This window comes from Monodelphis domestica, chromosome 7 (assembly GCF_027887165.1).
Source record: "Monodelphis domestica isolate mMonDom1 chromosome 7, mMonDom1.pri, whole genome shotgun sequence".
Lineage (NCBI taxonomy): Eukaryota > Metazoa > Chordata > Mammalia > Didelphimorphia > Didelphidae > Monodelphis > Monodelphis domestica.
In genome coordinates, this window is record NC_077233.1 from 211,752,203 (window position 1) to 211,771,476 (window position 19,274).

Sequence of the window (19,274 nt, forward strand, 5' to 3'; positions counted from 1 at the left end):
AAAAGTAAAAGGAGAGGAAGTATTCTGCAGTTCCCAGAATGTCTGTATCTGGAGTTTTTTTAATGTAGAAGTCCCAAGATGTAATGATATATATTTTCTTCCAATTGGTAGGCAGAGTAATGTAAAATAATCCGTGGTGGAATTAATTAAAGGAAAATAAGCTCTCTCTGGGTTCATACTCAAGGTTCCCTGGGCACAGTTGACTACATGTAGATGTTTATCCACATGTATACCCAGGGAAAAACCTGAGAAGAGATAGAGGTCTGTATCTGTGCTCATGACCTAGGCTTTACAATCAATGAGGTGTTTTCTTAGACTCCCATATTTACAGAATCCTAAATGTTTGTGGTGAATCATAGCCCTGGCAGCAAGGCCCCAGGACGTTTGGGGGCAACTGAAAGATGGAGATAAGGTTTTCAAGGGTAGGAGGAATATGAAAGTTCTCAGGTAATACCTCTGTGGGGAGGTACAGGTCTGGGACTAGTTGTCTCCTCAGTACTCCAGGCCAAGTGGCATGACTCTGGAATCTGGATGTTACCACCCTCAGTTTGAAGTTTTACTGTGCCAGCCTAGATAGCCCAAGTGCTTGGGTTCAGGTGGACCCCAAGCTCAGCTGTGAGTGGGAAATGGGGCATCTGTGGTGTCTGGTGGATCCGCAGTCATGGAAAGGGGAGATTAGATTACTGTCTGCATTTTGGAGATTTTATCTAGGTATTTATGAGGGAATTTTCTAACTTCACTCCTCTCTACCTGAGGTCAGGTATTCGTGAAGAAAAGTAAGGGATATGAGCCCAGTTAAACCGCTGGGAAAGAATGGCAAACACTAGGCAAAGACACCCCAGACTAAAGGTGTAAAGTCTTTCACAAGTCGAGGATACCTTCCCTGTTCCACCCTACACCTCAGCTCTTTGGGGGTGGTCTTCTCTTTCATTCTACTCCCCAACCCTGAATGAACCCAACCGTGCCCTCTCCTTGCCTGCCTGGATAGGGGTAAGGATTGGGTCTAGAAAGAGAGCTTCTGGAACTAGCAGTCCTTGTAATTCCCTCCACCCCAGTATTTTCGGGCCAACCAGCCTGTGCAGCCTGATGCTGCCCTTTGGGCTTGTAGCTCAGCTCCCAACGCTAGCTGCGAACAGGCAGAGCCATTTAGAAGCGTCACTGATCCCAAAGCAGCCGGGTTCTCTTCTGCCTTATTGTGCAGCTGCCCCTAACCTCTCTCCTCCTTGATGGGACAGTTTCTGGGCCCAAAGAGGAAGGGATTGAGCCAGTGCTCGAACCAGTCCGCGCCTCCAAGGCCGATTCCCGAGACTCCAGTCTCTCCTTGGGATCCTGTGGGGCCCCGATGCAGACAAGAGCGCCTTGACCATACAGAGGGCACTCACTGAGTGGGCAGTTTCCTCCAGTGCAGTCAGTCTCTCCAGCTACCCGGCCTCCCTTGTTAGACTTCACCCCGGGACTTTAACGCCTTCGGATTCCACTACGCAATGAATTAGAGCGCCGCTGTGAAAGCTCCCTAAACCTCCCTTACTTGCTTACAGATAGGGGACCAACAAGCAGCGAGAGAGGGTTTCTCAGGTTGGGGTGGAAGGTCTTGGGGGTGGGAGGGGGAGTCCATTTTTGCTCTTCTCTCGGGTTTAGAGCTGGGGTGACCGAAGTCAGAGGTGCCCCAGCTTCTCTACTAAGCCACTGACAGCCCCGACGACGCAGCCACCCCGGGCCCTAAACCCTTCCCGCCCGGATTTCTCTTCGGAGGAGATCTCTTCCTCTTCCACAACGAATGTAAACTAGGCTAGTTGCAGCTGGATCTGGCTGGCCGGAGGGTTTTGAGTCAAAAAAGGAGGAAAGGGATGACCGATTTCTGGCTAAGAAAAGTTCTCTTCTCTCACTTAGAAGAGCGGAAGAGCTTGGGCTCCGTGCCCTGCTCACCAGGTGCGGGATTGGGCCGGGAGAAGCTACTTAAGCTCAGAACCACGGACCAGCTACCGAGCCCTAGGGACAGGAGCATTGAGGGACGAAAGCTTGAGGGCAGACCCCATCTCCACCCTCGATCTAGACAGATCGCTGGCCCCAATAGCCCAGATCCCGAATTCCCTCTCTCTTGGTCCGTGCCACTCCCGGCCCGAAACGGTAAGAAACCCAAGCCGCTTCGTCTTGCTCCTAGATGCGCTCCTTGGGGACCAAAATTGTTTCCTCTCCCTTTCATCCTCGATAACCCGCGGGGAGTTTGGGGGAGGAGACAAGTAGTGGGCCGAAGGTGCTTTGGGGGAGAAGCTGGAGAAGTCCACTAGTTCCATACAAGAAGTTGAGGGGTGTGGGGAAAGAGAGATGGAGGGAGAGGGAACTCGTAGAAGCGAACACAAGATTTATGGCTGAAACTGTCCTCCCTCCGCGCGGAGTCTTTAATTCCTTTCCAATCAAAACAGAGTTGAGTGTAAGACCCGGCCGGGCCCTAGGATGGGGGCTGCAGACTTGGCTCACGCCGGGTGTTTTCAAAAGGAAAACCGGGGGGAAAAAAACGCCAATGATCCCAAAAAAGACTTGGCCTCCCCTTTACACCGAACCCACCCAGGGCAGCGCGACGCTCTCCTCCCCGCGGATCCATTTTCGCTTTGCCGCGGGGACTCGGGAGGGACGCAGGCGTTGGCTCCGCTTTTCCGGGTCTTCCCAAGGAGCAAGAGAGGTACAAAGAACCGGAGACTGGAGCCTGGGCTTAGTAGGTAGTCTCCGCTAATGCAGTCTCGGGACTCCATCGGAGGCCTCTAAGGCCTCACTGTGCCAATCCCCGAAGAAACACGGCTAGCTGGAAAATCTGGGGTACTTTGGACCTCTTGGTTTTAAAGGGTTGGAGGAGTGGGGGATGGGGGGAAGCAAACAACAAAAACAAAAACAAAACCAGTGAAGGCATACATAGTATGCATGTTGTCCAGGACAGCAAAGCCGGAGAAAGCCGGACAGGCTTGGAATCAAATCCTCAGCTTTATAATTCCCCAAACCTTTTGATTCTTGAATTAAATGCTTGCCTTTATCGGGATACAAGCTCTAGGCGAGGACTCCTGGGTCCTCAGTCAGGGAAAGGGAGGGTGTCATTAAAAAAAAAAAAGGTTCCAATTTTGGATTTGCAAAGTTTTTAGCCAGTGAGCATTGTTTACGCCACAGGGCATCGCCGCCCAGGCACTGGGAAACCCAATGCAGGGCCCCTGGGAAGCCTGGGAGGACAGCACTGCGCTTTGGGCAGTCGCCCAGCACACCGGGTTGTCTTGGTGGGGGAGGAGTAGTGCCCTTGGGTCTACAAAGGGTGGGGGGGTTGGTTGGACTGGGGGGGGGGGGGAAGGAGACGGCAAAACGGACACGATAGTCATTAGATTTGAGAGCTGCAAGGAACCTTGGAGAAACTCTTTCGGATTCGTAGCTGGAGACAGCATTAGTCTTCCTTCTTCTCAAGGTGACTGAGAAGGGACTGAGGCTGTGGCGGCGGGCTGCGAGGAGACAGATTCCTTATCTGGTCCCGGGACCCGGGAGGAGAGCGCACTGGGAAACAAAAGAGCCGTTTCTCCCCTGCTAAGCCAAGCAACAACCGGGGGTGGGGGGAGGGGAGGAGGAGGAGGAGGTGGTGGTGGTTGTGGATATGAGTGTAAAAGCCTCAAGGTTGGCTTGTCCTTTGATTTAAAAAAGGGGGGGGGGAGTATTTTGTCAACCCAGCTGGGGCATAGTTACGTGTTTATGCTACATTCCGTCAGAAAAAAGGCCCCCACAGTTCCTAACCGACCGCAGCGAAACAAAAGAAGGGCTTAATCTAATTAACACAGCCCGGGAAGGGAGCTGGGAGAGGAGAGATGGGTGGTGGTGGTGGTAGTGGTGATTGGGGTGGGGGGGGAGGTCTGGACTTGTCGATTGCTCTTTCACGCCACGGATTTTATTTGAAGAAAGGAAATTCGAGTTCGAAGGGCAGTGATCCTTTTTATTTTATTATTCTCCCCCCCCCCCCACACACACACTTTTAAAAGCTCCGCCGCTTTTAGTAACGCTTGGGTTTGGAGGGAATTGGGGGGGGGGGGACGGAGACACAAAAAGAAAGGAATCCCAGTGAAACCTTGCAGAGCTCCTATCAATTCCGTTTAAAAATAAAAATAAAACAAACTTTTAAACCATAGCTCTCCCAACCAGCTTGCTGGGGGTAAAGGGGGGATATGTGGAGGTGGGAGAGGGTGCAGGTAGTGTGGGGGTGGCAAGCTGCGCCGGGACTTGTAAAGCTGAACGTTTCAGCTCGGAAAATGGCTGTTGTGAAGTCGAGCAAAATCTTGTCCCTGCTCACGGAGTCTAGGGAGAAGGCGGGGTGGTGGTGGTGGTGGTGGTGGAGGAGGAATTACAAGATCTAGTTTTTAAATTTAGGTTTTCGGGGAGTCGGGGGGGGTAGAGAAGGCGGGGGCAGCACACCAAACATACAACCCACAATTTTCAAGCGAGGAGAGTAGAGCGAAGCCAATGATTAACACCCCCACCACCGCCGCTCCCTACCCCCAAATAAATAAAAAGAAATTCAAACGCCCGCTAGAAGAGAGAAGGAGCTGAGCTGCAAGAGCCCAGCTAAAACATCCGCGGGTGGACGCGTTATTCGCCACTGTACAAGCTCGCTCGCCTGCTTGCTTTGCTTACTGCCAGGGGCTGGGGGTGGGGGTGGGGGCACTCCATCCCTCTTATACAACACACGCAACCCTCGTTCGTTCCACACATACACCACCTATCCGACCCCCCCCCCAATCGTTTGTTTCCCCCCACCCCACTCCATTCCATTCCCTGCAAAGCTCCTGGCTTCGGTTTCCCCACCCAGTCCTACAAGATGGCTCCCAGCTGCTGTTTACCAGACTGACTGCAGCAAAAAAAAAGGGGGGGGGGGCGGGAGCAGAGAAGGAAAAAAAGGGCTTAATTCAAGTCGTGACTTCACTATCAGTGGCAAAGATCAAGGCAATTAAAACATTCGCAATGGAATCAGCCCGCGTTTCTTCGGGGAGGGCCCGATCTTGCATCAACAACCGTATTATGCACACACACATATTTAGGTCCTATATAAACATGCCAGCCAGCTTGTTTACTGCTCTAGGTAGCCAGTGTTAACAGGATCTGTTTTGCATGTTTTCCTCACCCCCGTGTATCCCCACCCAGTTCACACACGCCCCCACCCTCGGCAAAAAAACAAAACAAAACAAAAAAAAACCCCTTTCCGACTCTCGTCTAGATAACTATTCGATTATATAAAAGTGTTTTCTAAAATAGCAGAGGTCTTGGATTTGGGGGGTTGAGGAGGCACTCGCCCCGCCAAATATTCTCACTTGGGCTTTTTTTTTTTTTCCCAACTGAGGATTCGGGGGAGAGAAGAAGAGAGGTTGGATGACTGACAAAAGAAAAGGGGGGTGGCGGGGCTGGGAGAGAGAGAAAAAAAGAGATTGATCAACACCGAAATTGCAGCTTTAATGAAATGCAGATTCTCTTTGCCCGCTGATGAGAAACACTTGAAAAATGCAAGCGCCATTGGCAAACTCAAGACAAACAGGCAGAATTTTTATTAGCAACTAAATGATTTATTGCATACATACCCCACCGTCACAATTACAGCGTCTTGTAGCATCCGGGTGTGAAAGCATTAAACATTTATAAAAATATGCTTTGCCTCCATCTCTGCCCTACCCCCCCCCCCCAACGGTAAGCGATTAAACCCTTATTTCTCCAGGTCTGTGTTCTATTTTATGAAAGCATTTAAAAAAAATCTCTACCTAAGAATTTAAGACGTTCTCCAGTTTCTGAGTTGGGACGGGGGGTGGGGGAGGAGTCCTAATCTGAATACGGGTATGTATTAAGGGGAAGGGGTGTTTGAATTTGCGAGGTTTTCAAAGAATAAAGAACTACTTTTTAAAAAGCTTAGAGAGAGCGCCTGTCACTCATTGCTGCTCCAGTGATCGCTCAAGATCCCTCTGCATTCTGTTCAGGCAGCCATATAAGCTTCAGACTTGCATTAATTTTTCCTGCAATCACCTCCCCCCATCCCAAGTCTCTCGCACTCATTCTCTCAGCACCCCCCCCCCCCTTTTCCCTCCCTCTCCCTTTTCATCGGGAGGATCCTCCAGCTAATTTGGGAGCCGTTCGCTGTAGTGTCCTACCCAAGTCAGCGTCCTTTTCTCCGCCGAGTCCGAAGGTGCCAGGGTGATATTTAGATGAGCGCTTCCTTGCTTTTAACATACAGACATTGCTTTCCCCCTTGGCTCATTACTATTTTAGTTTCTTTCTTTCCTCTTCTCTCCCTTCCCCCCACTCCCACCTCCCGCCTCTCTCCTCTCTCCCCTCCCCTTCTAGAGCTTCTGCTTCCAAAAGAGGGCAGCCTAGAAACCAGCTCGATAGGCTTTGGCGAAGGGCAACTTGAAACTGCCCTCCAGAGACTGAACTTTTTTTTAAATTTATACTGGAATTAAATTAGACCCCCCCCCCCGCCCGCGCCGCCTCCCCCCCTTTTTTTCTTTCTTTCTAAAAGTCGAGAAAAGAAATAGAATGGGGTCGAAGCAGCAGAATGCTCTCTTTTCTGAAAGTTTAAAAGGAGTGGACAGGAAAAATAAAAAGGACAGACCGAATCCTTCAACTTGCAGTGATTGGGGGAATACTCTGGGGTTCTCCGGCCTTAATTAAAAAACGACTCAGCTTCCTTTCATAATCAGAGAACAGGACCTACTTCTTCCCTTCTATGTTTGGTTAATTTTATTTGGCTAAAATAAGGAAAAGACAAGCACTGGATCTTTCATTGTGTTCTCAGTTACCGGCTCTCCAAAGGCACCCTCCCCCACCCTCCCCGATTTTCCTCCACCAGAGAAAGCCCCAGATATATCTGACCAGCTCTTGCTTAACCCCCGCCCGGGAAGTCACAGCGGAGCCAGGAAGGTTTCGTGGTGACTCAGGCGGTGGCTCAGCTCGGGGACTGACTCCTAGGCTAGCGGGGTATCCAGGCAGCTTTGCCTCCCTGATTACCTAGTCGCTCGCCTCTTTATTTCCGCTTCTAACCAGGTACGTACTCTCTTCTCTGCAGGCAGGCGAGCAAGAGAGAGATTTTGCTGAAAGGGCAGTATGAAAAGTACAAAGTCTGGGGAATTGGGGGGACTTTTACCCCTCCTTCTCCCTCTAGGAAGAGCGGCCAGCAAAGCAGTTGGGGGTTTGGCTGCAGCTTTCCCTTAGCTAAACACATCGCCCCCCGCCCGCAGTCCACCCCGCCTTCCTTCTAGTTAGGAGCAGGGAAGGAAGGGGCAGAGAGCAGGGTAAGGGATGGGGGCGGGGAGGGGGCCTCGGGAGAAGAGGACCTAAGCCAAGAGTTTTTAATATTACAGTTTAATAGGTTTCAGAAGGCCCCGCAGAGAAATGCAAATAGGATGAAATGTCAGAATCAAGTGGGATTCTGTACTCTAGCTCAGCCGCTTTAATCCTGTTTTCTGCTCAGATTTTTTTTGGGGGGAGGGTGACGAAGCTGAAAGAGGGGTTTGGGAGGGGCTTGAGGACGAACGACTGTAAGTGGCTTCTTCAGCTCCAAAGCACATCAGCTTGGGATTGTTTTAGGCAGGGGAAGCTCTTATCACGCACCCATACCCCCACCTTCGTTTCTATAGGAACCCCCTTTAGAAGATTATATAGACACACTCACCCGCTGCTGCCTTGGCCTCTCCAAAATATTAATCATTAACGATCTGACATTATGTTTCAGGGAGGGACTGGGTCTAGGAAAACTGCGTTTGCTGCCGCCCCCCCCCCCCCGAGAATGAATGGTGGTTTTGTAAAGAAAAAATAAATCATGTCTCTCCCCCCTCCCATTCTATCATTCTACACACAACTGGATTATTACTGCACCAGCCTCTTTGGTTGTGCAATTTGGAAAAGATCTGGAAAGAAAAGGAGATGCATTCCGTGTGTGTGTATGAGTGAAATGAGGGGGAGGGAAGGGGAGACTAGGGAGAAGGGGGGGGGTAGGGAGAAGAAAAGCAAACGGCTTCAGAGCTCTCCTTTCTCCCCGGTTTCCCCTGGATCCTACAAACTCTGTAGTCCACGTCCCTTTGCCAGGTCCCCAGTACGCAGGAAATTGACAGCATTCCCATTAAACAGCGGAATGAAAAGAACTGAATTGCAGCTACAACCATCTTCTACTATTTTGATCAGTCAGCCCAGACTGGGAGGGGGTTGGGGGAGGGAGAGGGAAGAGGAGGAGGGCAAGGGCGGGCGGCGGGGGGGGGGGGGGGGGTCCACTGGTGGAGAGGGGAGGGCTGCCTGGAAACGGCCGGGAAAAATTCTCACCACCAGTTTTGATCATTCAGCCCCGCCGAGGGGAGCCTGGAAACTGCTCGAGCCCCTTGGTCCATAATTGGTTTTATAGGAATGGCTGAGGGCCAAAGTGTTTACATGAGCGTGATTGACAGCGCGGGCAGCCAATGGGAGGTTTACTATGAGATTCTGGCTGGCCAGCCCGGGAGGAGGAGGGAGCAGGGGAACAATGCTGGTTTCATTGCTAAAGAGTTGTCCTCCCCCCCCCCCATTTTTTTTTTTAGATCCAGCTAGAGGAACTTGAAAGGGGGTTGTGTAATGTACCTTTTCCAATCCCGGGCTGTATATGGAGATTTGGGATTCTTTAAACCAGTGCTACCTGGATTTTATTAAAAAGCGGGGACCTCTGGAGAAAGAAAGCTGGATTTTCCAGGAAAGCAGAGCAAGCCGGGTCCCAGAGCCTGTTTGCTGGAGGGTGGAGGAGTTGGCGAGCCGAACGGATGGACTAAAGGACATTTTCATACCAAAAAAAGGAAAGGCGGGCAAAAAGTCTGAGTTGGATATAATTCCCGAGAGGGAAACAAGAACGGGGGGCAGGCGGCAGGATGGCCGAGAGGCGAGGCGGTTAGGCGGGAAGGGGACTATCCGCTCCAGCAGGTAGGTTTTTCTCCAGTCTCTTATTTTTTAGAAAGTTAAATAGTTGACTCTCCCACCCCGATCTCTCCCCCCACCCCCCAGGTCTTACCTGCCTTCTCCAGCCTTCCCCATCAACCCTTTCCACCCTCAAACTACTTGGCAATGCAGGGACTTTTCTGGGGTCTGAGCTGCATTGGGCTCTTCGACTGTTCCCCATTTTTTCCCACCTAAGCCCCTTCCCTAAGACTTTTCCCTTCAGAAAAATACAACCTGGTGGTGGTAGTGGTGGTGGGAATCTCTACTCTCCATTAAAAAAAAAAATACCCCGGCTTCCCTCCGTGCCCCTGCAGACTGTGAGAGAGGTGGGGAGAGGGAGAGGCATTTTCGATTATAGGCTGTTTTTAATTAAAAGCCGGAATTCAGCCATTTTAACTGCATTCAAGGGAGAGGAAAAGTAGGAATCATCCAACGCAGCGCACAGATAGATAAATCAACCTTTTCCATAATCTGAATAAGAAGCTTTCAACTTTAAACTCTCTCTTTTTTTTGTCCTGTTTGAAAGCAATAGTTTAAGAAAAAACAATTTTAATCACGTGAAGCTCATCTACCGCTGTGCTTAAGATGGAAAACATGTATCCAGGGTTGTGGCGATCTTAGATTTTAAAAAGTAAATGTTTCATCTGGTAACCAGAGAATGGAAGAGAGGGGAGGGGGACGAGGGACGGATGAGATGTTTGTAAGTAAAAACCAGGTTAAAATAAGAAACCATTAACAAAGCTGGTAAGAGAAGCCCTGGTAAATGACTGGAGGTAGATATTTTTGGTTCAGGGTATTTTAAGCTTAAATTATGTGCAAGTCCAAAGGGAAGGAGAATGTGGCAAACTCCCTGCTAGTACTTACTCTGTAGATAAGACACCAGCAAAATCGAATAGGGAGACTTGTCCACGGGATGTGGGGTGCTAGGGCTGGGGAGGGGTTTGGGTTATTTTGTTTTGAGGAGATAGCTCCTGGGTTTTTTTGCCTAGCTTTTAAAAAAATAACAAAAATTCCAGTTTTTTAATTGCCCTTCCCGCTTGCGGTTGAAAAGAGAGGGAAATTGTATCCAAACTGACTCCCTTCCCCCTCCCAGAAATCAGCAAAGGACAAATCTTTTAAACAAACAGTTTTAAATTGGAACTTCGGGAATATTTACCAAACATGGGGGTGGGGGGAGGAGGAGGATACTCCCTCTATTATTGAGAACAGTCAGATTTTAGGAGAGGGCAATTTTTTTTCCCAGTTTATTTTTTTTTCCGAGGGTGACTCAGTAGTCTTGATACCCCTGACCCCCCAACCCCCGCCTCGCTTACTGCCTGCTATTCCCCCCCAGTCTAGGGTTAGCGACCCCTTTTTCCATTGGGGTCTACCGAAAATGAAACCAAACCTTGTCCCGTTTTATGTTTTAAATTTCCATCAAATCTTACGGCTAGAATGTATGCCACGTCTCACGGAATTTTCTGAGACAGCCTGTCACTGAAGTAGAAGGCAGATTCCTCCTTAATTAATAAAATCCCTTTAAAGCCCTTACTCTTACCGGCTCAAAGGAATGGGGATCTACTTAGAGTCAATTCAGGGAAAAAAATAAAATGTACAAAGAGGGCAAAAAGGGGGAGATGATTGAAACTAAAGAACTAACAAGGGTTAAATATTAAACTTGTCCCATCAGATACTAAGCAAATGTTTAGTGAGACATTTTAATCTTCAGAAGCAAAAGGTTTCACAGTTTTAAAAGCTGAAACCTGTGACATTTTGGAATAAAATGTATTTCAGCGGATAGGCTCTGATCTCAGAGAGAAGCAACGCTAGCCTTCTCTGTTCTGGCTTAGAATTTCTGGAGAAAAGGAAGAGAGAGAGAGCTTGTGAAAGCCGCCCGGGGGATTGTGTGTGTGTCTGGTGTGGGGAGTTAAAGATAGCGGAGGTACACCCTCATTTTTAGCATTATTTTGAAAGTCTAGATCCGAGAAGGACCGGAGAGGGGGAGAGAGAGGGTAGCGGTGATTTAAAAAAAAAAAACCTGAAATCCAATGCTCCTTTTATAAACATTTTTGGCTACGGAACTACCCGCTGGTTCTATTGAGCCTCATTCAAGGGCAGAGACTTTGGGGGAGAAGAGACTCGTAAGGTTTTTCCAAGCGGTTTCCCTTTTTTGGTGGTGGAAGGGGTGTTGGTTGTTTTCTCTTCGGGCCGAGAGAGCTCCACCGGCTCCTGCCTACCTGCTGGCCGGGCTCCGAGCGGTGCTGCAGTACGGAGGAGGGAGCGGTAGGAGGGAACAGCTCTAACAACGGGGTTTGTGTCTCTGATCTCTCCCCACCGCAGGCAAAGAAAATGCCCCCAGCGGACTCTCCGCCGGCCGAAGACCATGGAACTGCTCCGAGGCTTATATTTTAAACCCCTTTGATTTGGGGTGTGTGGAGGGGGGGAGGGGCGCTGGGAGGGGGGGCGCCTGGGGAGGGGTGGAGGAAAACGAAACGGCTCGGAAGTTGGCACTCAGATGATGGATGGCCGAGATTTGGGGCCTCCCCGGTCTGTCCACGGCCCCCCCCCTCCGCTGCTGTCCGGGTTGGCAATGGAGAGCCACCGGGTTGGTGCTGCCACGGCCGCCGGCCGCCTGCCTTCCTCTTCTGGCCACTTGGCCGCGGGGCTGCCGACTCCCCTGCCGCCAGGAAAGTACATGCCGTCTGGAATCAACCTCCACTCGCACCCGGGTAAGTAAGGGTCCGAGGTCCCGGCTCTCGACCTCGCTTGCGGTTACGGCTTCTGGCTACTCAGTTTTCCCTCGGTGGAGAGCTGTTCCCTTCTCCCCTCGAACCTTCTCAGTTGCCCTGTCTAGAGCCCCCTGGGGGCAAAAACCGGATGAAATAAGGAACGCTAGATTTGGGGGCCAGGGGGATGTGAGAGATCCGGGGTGAGAATATTGGGGGCGGCGGGGGGGGGGGGGGGGCTGGCGGAGAAGAATTTTCCTGCTGTGAGACTTGGAGTCGCTAATGTAAATAGCTTGGAAATCTCTCCCGTCTGCAACCCTGTAAGTCTATCGGGCGTGTTCCTTTGGGGTCCGAACAGCTATCTCCCGGCTTCAAGGACCGGATCGGAAAGAATCCGTGTTTTCCCCGGGCGGGGCAGCGGGCATACGGAGCAGCGGAACCCAGCCCGGGCTGAACGGATTGCATTTATGTAGTGTCTCTGAGGAGAAAACTAGGTCTCCCTTTCGTGTTGGGATGGGGCCGGGACTGGGGGACCCTCGAAAGCTCGAGGACCCTGGGGAGCTTCAGCTGAAGGTTTTCTTCCCTGCCTAACTGCCTTCGGTTCGATCCCGAATGAGCCTGGCTTGGTTGACTGCGGGATACCGGAGGCAGGATCCAGAAAGGAAACAGCTCTGTTTGTGAAGGAGCTTCCTGGAAAAGATTTCCCTTCCACTGGAAAAGTCTGGGTCCTGGGAGTAAAGTGGGCAGCTGCGGAGGCGATAGATTAATTTGCACAGCACCCCCCCTCCCCCCAGGGTGCGGCCTCCGACTCCGTCCGGGTTCTCTGCTTAGGGAGAGGTTGACCTCCCAGCCCAGCTTGTTGGATATTTTACTGCGGCAGGAACCAGGAAGAGAAAGCCCGGGTCGGAGAGGGCAAGGTGGGGATTAAGCAGGTTCAGAATCCTTCTAAGTCTCGATTTACAGGGTCCGTCCTCAAACCCAGTCCCAGGCTGGGGAAATGGGGCTGCCCGGCTTCTCAGCGGCTGGCCTCGGGGACTGAAGCCCGGGGCAGGGGGTTAGCTCCCAGCCTGGCTTAGAGACTGGTCCAGCCCGAAGAGTGGCGTTTTCAGGTTCTAGAACATTTTAAGATAAAAGGGGGAAAATCTCACCAAAATCATGTCGGTAAAACTTTTTTCTTTTCTTAAAAAAAAAAAATCTTTTCCCACCGCCTGTTTGCTCCTTTTTTTCTGAAGGTCTATTTACTAAGATGTTTGGAAGCTTCTGTGTAGTTAATAATACCCAGCCTTCTATACACCCTCCCCTTCCCGGCTGTCTCGTCTCGGAGCTCCTACGGCTGGCTGATTCTCAGACGCTGGGCAGTCAGACTGCCCTTCGGACGCAAGGTTTTGCCGGGATTGAGCTCCACCACTGCAGGGGAGGGAGGGTGGTAGAGCGCCCTACTGACTCAGGGGGGTGAATTGCCTCGTTCGATTGTGGTTCTTTGATGTTGCAGCTGTTGTCTGTAAAAGTTGTGGGGAGACCCTCTGCCCTTCTGTGGTTCTGGATCCCCCCTCCGTGTGGCGAAGGGGGTTGCTGGGATGACAGTAGACTTTGCTAAGGTGACAAAATTTTGTGTGTGCCGCTGCAATCAACTCTGCCTTCCTTCGCCCGTCTGCAATGAATGACTTTGAAATTTTGCAAACCTGATTGCCAACATCTGCAGAGAAGGAAGCTGCCCAGATCGAGGGGAAAGATTTATGGGCTAGGGAATGGTTGGCAGTGCCAATTTTCCAGGTGCTGAAACGAAAGGTGTAAAATGAACAAAGCAATAAAACGAAGCACATGGGCACCCCCCCCCCCCAACTAATCCAGCCTTCGGCTGTCTCCTGCCGCATCTCCCAGTAAACCCTCCCTGCCCAACCGAGTCTGGACTTGCACTGGCTTTACTTGAAATAGCAACTAGTTCTGCCCTCTCCGAGCACGGAGTCTAAGCGCCAGTTGGTCCGACTAACTTGGTCTGGAGAGAGAAGGGCATTTTGCTCGGTTGGATGCCAGCCTTGAGCTCTTCCTAGCTACCACTTGTCCCTGAAATTGTGCCCTTTCACGCTCTTCTCTCCTGCTCTGTTTACCGGGTCCTGCTGTCTGTTCCTGGGCACTTGTGAAAGTGGGAGGCGGAGGCAGCTGCACGCTGAGACGCGTAGCCTAGGGCTCAGACCGAGCGGGGCCGGGGGAAGAGGACCGGGAAAGAGAGAGTTCCAGGGTCCTGAGAGCTGGGGTCTCGGGAGAATGGTGCCGAGGGCCACCGGGCGGAGGAATGGGTCCCCACATCGTTTACTCCCTCCCGCAAGTTCCCAGCTACCCCTGTTTCTCGGCAGAAGGGTCCTCGATCCCATCATTAAAATTTAAACTCTTCCCAGGAGCAGGGACTATTTCATTTTCTTCCTTTTGGGGTTGGAAGTTTCCCCTCGGTATTTTTAGGGCGTTAACTCCCCGGAAAATGCCCGGACTGAGGGCTGCGGCACTCGTTTGAGCGTGGGGGGGGTTTAGATGGGGGGAACGGAATGTAATAGTGGGAAAACCAGAGAGAGGTGGGGTTTGTGGGGTGTTCGAAGCGGACTCGGGGCTCTTCGTTCCTACCTCTCAGGGTCGGATTGGTCCCAGCCTCCAAGCTGGCGCCTCCCTCCCTTTCTCTACTCTTATTCCCGGGGGACCCTTGCAGACCTCTTCCCGCTTTCTCTCTTATTTATTTTGCGTGTTTAACTTTTCAGGAACCTGCCCGGGAGCAGATCGGAGGGACAAAGGGCCTTTGTGAGGCGACACTGCGCTGGGGGTGGGGGTGGGGTGGGGGCGACCTCTCCGAGCAATGGTGACCTAGAATGGGGAATGGAAGGGGGCGGGGTGGGATGGTGTGCTGGGGTGTGGGGGACTAGCACAGCGGAGGGTCTAGCCTAGCTCGGGAGCCCTCCGGGTGCCGCGGAAGAATGGATTAGAGTTTACCGCTCTCTCCCTCTTTCCAGGGACTGGGAAGTGGGTGTTGGGGGGCGCTGGAGATTGTAAATCCTCGCCTCGCCAAAAAAAAAAAATCGGGAAAGATGTGGTCCTACGCTTTACTTAGGAAAAACCCAGGGTGAGAAGACCCAGGAGTTCTGGCAAGACTGTTAGTAGCCTGGCCTAGACCAATAGGCAGATCTTGCGGTGATGACCCTCCCTAGGCCGGGCTAAAGTCAGTGCTCACTGGGCCTTGAAATGACTGGAACTCGATTCCCTTCCTGGCGTCTGGCCCGTGTGGGGAGGAAAGGAGGGAGCGAGTCCGTACTAGACGCCACGTCTGCCTCAACTCTGCCGAAGAAATCCCCTGCTTAGGAAAGCAGGGGGGAGGGGGAGGAGGCGGCGGCGGAAACCAGGACGGAGTCACCTGACGAGCTGGGATTGGGGTCGATCCCGGCATTGCTGGAAAAAAGGACTAGATTGGGGTGACTGTAGACTAGAGCTTTAAAAAATGAATCCCCCCCCCAAAAAAAACCCAACAGGAAACGGACTGCCTAAAATTGAACGTGATTTTGGAAAAATGCTATTGTGGAAATTAAACGGAAACTCAGTCTGGCTTCTAGAAGGGGGGTTTCTGACTTTAACCCCAGAGGTAAACAGGGCTTTCTCCTCCCGAAGAGGAGGTGGGGGCTGGGGGCTGGGAGAGGCTCTTAGGATCCTTTAGGACTTTGTAATTATTTCCGCTGGTTCTATTTTAGTCCGCCTCGGGCTTTTTTATTAACCGGGCCTGGCTAGTCACTCTACCCACAGCCCTGGGGCAGGGGCTGGGCTTAATCCCAGAGCCCAGACTTCGGCCTCAGTGAAATTCGACCCGCTCTGGGCCGGCCTTCCCCCACCTCCCTTCACTCCCCACCCCTTGGCTCCCGGGAGTGGTTGGGCCTGCCGGGGTCAGGTAGGTGACGGAAGGAAGGTGGGGCCAGGTTCAGTTACAGAGCTCCCGGCTCTTTGTCCCCTCTTCCCGAGCCACTTTCGGGAGCGCATTGGAGGCCAGCTTTTCCATAGTCTCCGAGGGCCTCCCTTTCTTTCCCTGGAGAGGACTTCCCGATGGCCAGAGAGGCTAAGGGTGATTTTAGTTTACAGAGCACCCCCCCCCCCCCAAAGTGCTTTCTCTGATATTTGGAATACTCAAAAACAGCTCCATCAAGTAAGCAGATGGCTGTTACTCCCATTTTAAAGATAAGGAAACTAAAGCCCAGGGAGATTAAGCTAATTTGCCCAGGGTCACATAGCTAGTTTGTGACCTAGACAGGACAAGGATCCAGGTCATCTGATTTGAGGCCAGAGTTCAGTTCTTTGAACTCTTTTTTTTTTCCTTTGTATTCTTCCTTCCCCCCCTCCGGCTCCCCACCCCCCCTCATTTAGGCCTGGCTTGGGCACATTCTAGGCACTTAAAAAGGCTTAGGAATCCACCAAACCCTAGTCCCTCATTTTACCATGGAGGAAACTGAGGCCAGAAAGAAGGAAGTAGCCTTCCCAATGTCATAGTAATGGAGGAGCCAGGATTTGAAGCTAGGAGAGTGACTCTTTTCCCCACAGCCTTCAACCTTTCTAGAAGCTAGTCATCTCTAAAACATTAATTTCTGAATATTTGTTGACTGATGTCATGGAGGAAGTGTCAGGAGGGTGTGTTAAACTAAGAAGCTTTCCTGGGAAAGGTCTGCAGCTATTAAGGGAGGAGATGGGTTTGGTCTAAAAGCTTACCTCCTTTCGCTAGTGTTCAGATGATTTTACTAGAGGAGAAAACAGTGGCTCAGCCATGTTAAGTGACTTGCCTGTTGGGTGTATTAGAGACTGGAATTTTTTTCCCCTTCTTTCTTTTTTACTTTTCCTATGCTTAGACCTTAATCCATGTATTTTTTTAGTTTTCTTTTTTAATAATAGCAAATGTCTTATTTGTACAAAAACAACAATATTTAATATAGCCTCATTTGAAGTAAGGTTAGCAAGTGCTAATCTTTCATTTTTACAGATGAAATAATAGGTTAGTGGGGATGTGATTTACCCTAGCTCACACAGCACTCACAAGAGTCGGGGGACTCCTGACTACTGCTTTTCCAGAAAACCCAAGGATATCTTGAAGTTTGGTTCATTCTCCAAAATCAGATGAGCTGTTGATGAACCTTTTGCTAGCTATTTATTAATCCCTAGGGCCTAAATGAGTGGGTACCCTCAGCTAAGATTTATTTCAGCTTCCCATAGCTTTGGGGGTCGCCTCCTTCTTGAGAGTTTATTCAGGATGAACAGAGAACTTAGAAGCAGAATCCTGTCTCACTGGAAAGGGAGCCCTCAAAAACAAATCTCTTTCTCTCCTGTTTTTTTTTCCCAGGAGGGCGTCAAGATGAGGCAGAAAGTGTTGTAAGATTCAGGTTTGAGGCCCCTACGTGTACTCTAGGCAAATCATTTAACCCAGCCCAGCCACTGTTTCCTCATCTCCTAAAGTCATCCTAGCACTAGTCCAACTCCTTCATTTTTACGGATGAGGAAACTGAGGCCAAAAAGAGGGATATCACCTTCCCCATGTCCTACAGATTTGAAACTCGGTCCTCTGATTTTTCAGATCTAGTGATGACCATAACGGTCTGTCAGGGCTACAAGATGATAATAATAATAGAGTGAACATTTATCTAGTGTTTTACAGTTTGTAAAGAGCTTTCTATTACCTCATTTGATCCTTGACACCCTGGGAGATAGGTGCTATTATTATTATTATTATTATTATTATTATTTTACTGATGAAGAAACTGAAGCTGAGAGTCAAAGTAATTCACCTGGGAGAGTTGAGCCTAGATCTTACTCATTTGCATTCTGCCATCCTATATAAACATGGGGGTGTTGTTCTTACTTGAAAGCTGTGGTGTGAAGGGGATAGGTTCTTTCTTTAAACCTTATTATGAATTTGTAGGGTCTTGTTTAGGACAAATAGGCACTCTCCTTAGTAAGGGAAATAATGGGTTTGGAGATTGATTTTGGGATATTTCCTGCCATTAAACAGGAGGTGATAGCATTCTTACCTTGGCTCCTGGAGCCTTAGATTCATTCCATTATTAGCCAACTGTTCACATGAGCTTAAATGCACTTGGATATTTGGGTGAAGTTGGAAGGTTGAAAAGTCACTTCAGCAGCAGACTTTGGATGGGGGTCCAAAGTTAGATCATCACCAGCAGCCCCAGTTACTTCAGAGTCACTACAGTATCCTAGGAGCTCACAGACGTTTCTTGGGCTCTCTAATAATAACAGTGGTTAGCATTTTTAAGGTTTGTCAAGTGCTTTACAAATATCTCATTTTATCCTCCCATAAAGTCATGGGAAGTAGGTGCTATTATTCTTCTCAATTTACGGAGCAAGACATTGAGGCAGACAGGTTGATTGACTTGCCCAGGGTCATACACACATAGCTCTCTGAATGTGGATTAGTATCTGAGACTGGATTTGAATATAGGGCTTCCCAACTTCCCAACAGCCTAACTACTTAGAGGCAAGAATGTGTGGGGAAATTCATGAGGACCAGAAGAAATTATCCAATTCAGTCATCTTATTTTACGAAGAGGAAATTGAGACCCTGAGGTCACCCTAGTAGCCAGTGGAAGATCTAAGGATTCCAATCCAGGCTGGATACCTCCAAATAGTCGTTTTCCACGAACAAGTACTTCTTGTGGACATGTCAAAAGCATCATTTTAACATTAGGGCATAGGGGTAGGGATTGTCCCTGTAATTTCATTGACAAATGGCATTCTGGGATTAGGAAACTCACCTGAGCAGCTAGAAAGCTAAAACTGGAATGTTAAGAACCTGGGTTCAATTGTACAAACCAGTGGAATTGCTTGTCCACTCTGGAAGTGGGGAGGGAAAGAAAGTGAATCATGGAAACATGGAAAAAAATTCTAAAATTTTAAAAATTAAATTAATTTTTAAAAAGGAACGGGGGGCGGGTGGGGAAGGGGGCCGAAGCTGGGTAGCACGGTAGATTGAGAGTCAGGCCTAGAGACTGGAGGTCCTAGGTTCAAATCTGGCCTCAGACACTTCCCAACTGTGTGAGCCTGGGCAAGTCACTTGACCCCCCATTGCCTAGCCCTTACCACTCTTCTGCCTTGGAGCCAATACACAGTATTGACTCCAAGATGGAAGGTAAGGGTTTAAAAAAAAAAAAAGAAGAACCTGGGTTCAAATCTGACCCCAGACATTTGTTAATTGTGTGACTCTAGGCAAATCACTTAACCCTATTTGTCTTTTTTAAAAAGTAAAGAAGAAAAAGGTATATATGAACACCTACTTCAGTTGATAGTCTTAGAAAATTGCCTAGGACGCTTAAAAGGTAAATGGTCACAGAGCTAGTAGATGTCAGATAAGAGACTTGAACCCTTGGAGTCTTCTTGACCCTAAGATTAGTTCTTTTTCTACTATATTATACTTCCTCTAAACATTAGAATAGTAATTCCTATTTTAAGGTATCAGTATAATCATATGAAGTTAGAACTGAAAGGTAAGGGTTTTAAAAAATAATAATAAAGTTAGAACTGGAAGGTAACAGTAAAAATAAGACAGCTGGAAAGTAATGGTTTAAAATAATAATAAAGTTAAAGCTAGAA

At 49.7% G+C, this 19,274-nt stretch overlaps 1 protein-coding gene across 7 annotated transcripts in view; it reads left to right on the forward strand.

The window, feature by feature from the left end:
• Positions 1 to 6,878: 6,878 nt before the first annotated feature.
• TNRC18 (trinucleotide repeat containing 18) overlaps positions 6,879 to 19,274 on the forward strand; it is a 160,779-nt gene continuing 148,383 nt past the window's right edge. For 3 of the 7 annotated variants that reach the window (XM_056806452.1, XM_056806453.1, XM_056806456.1), the window contains exons 1-3: positions 6,879 to 7,044; positions 8,568 to 8,940; positions 11,275 to 11,663. In XM_056806452.1, the coding sequence (XP_056662430.1) occupies positions 11,450 to 11,663 (214 nt within the window). In that variant the 5' untranslated portion in view covers positions 6,879 to 7,044; positions 8,568 to 8,940; positions 11,275 to 11,449. Of the gene's footprint in view, positions 7,045 to 8,567; positions 8,941 to 11,274; positions 11,664 to 14,546; positions 15,280 to 19,274 lie in introns of those variants that run through there. The other 4 variants (XM_056806450.1, XM_056806451.1, XM_056806454.1 and 1 more) reach the window with 2 other exon arrangements.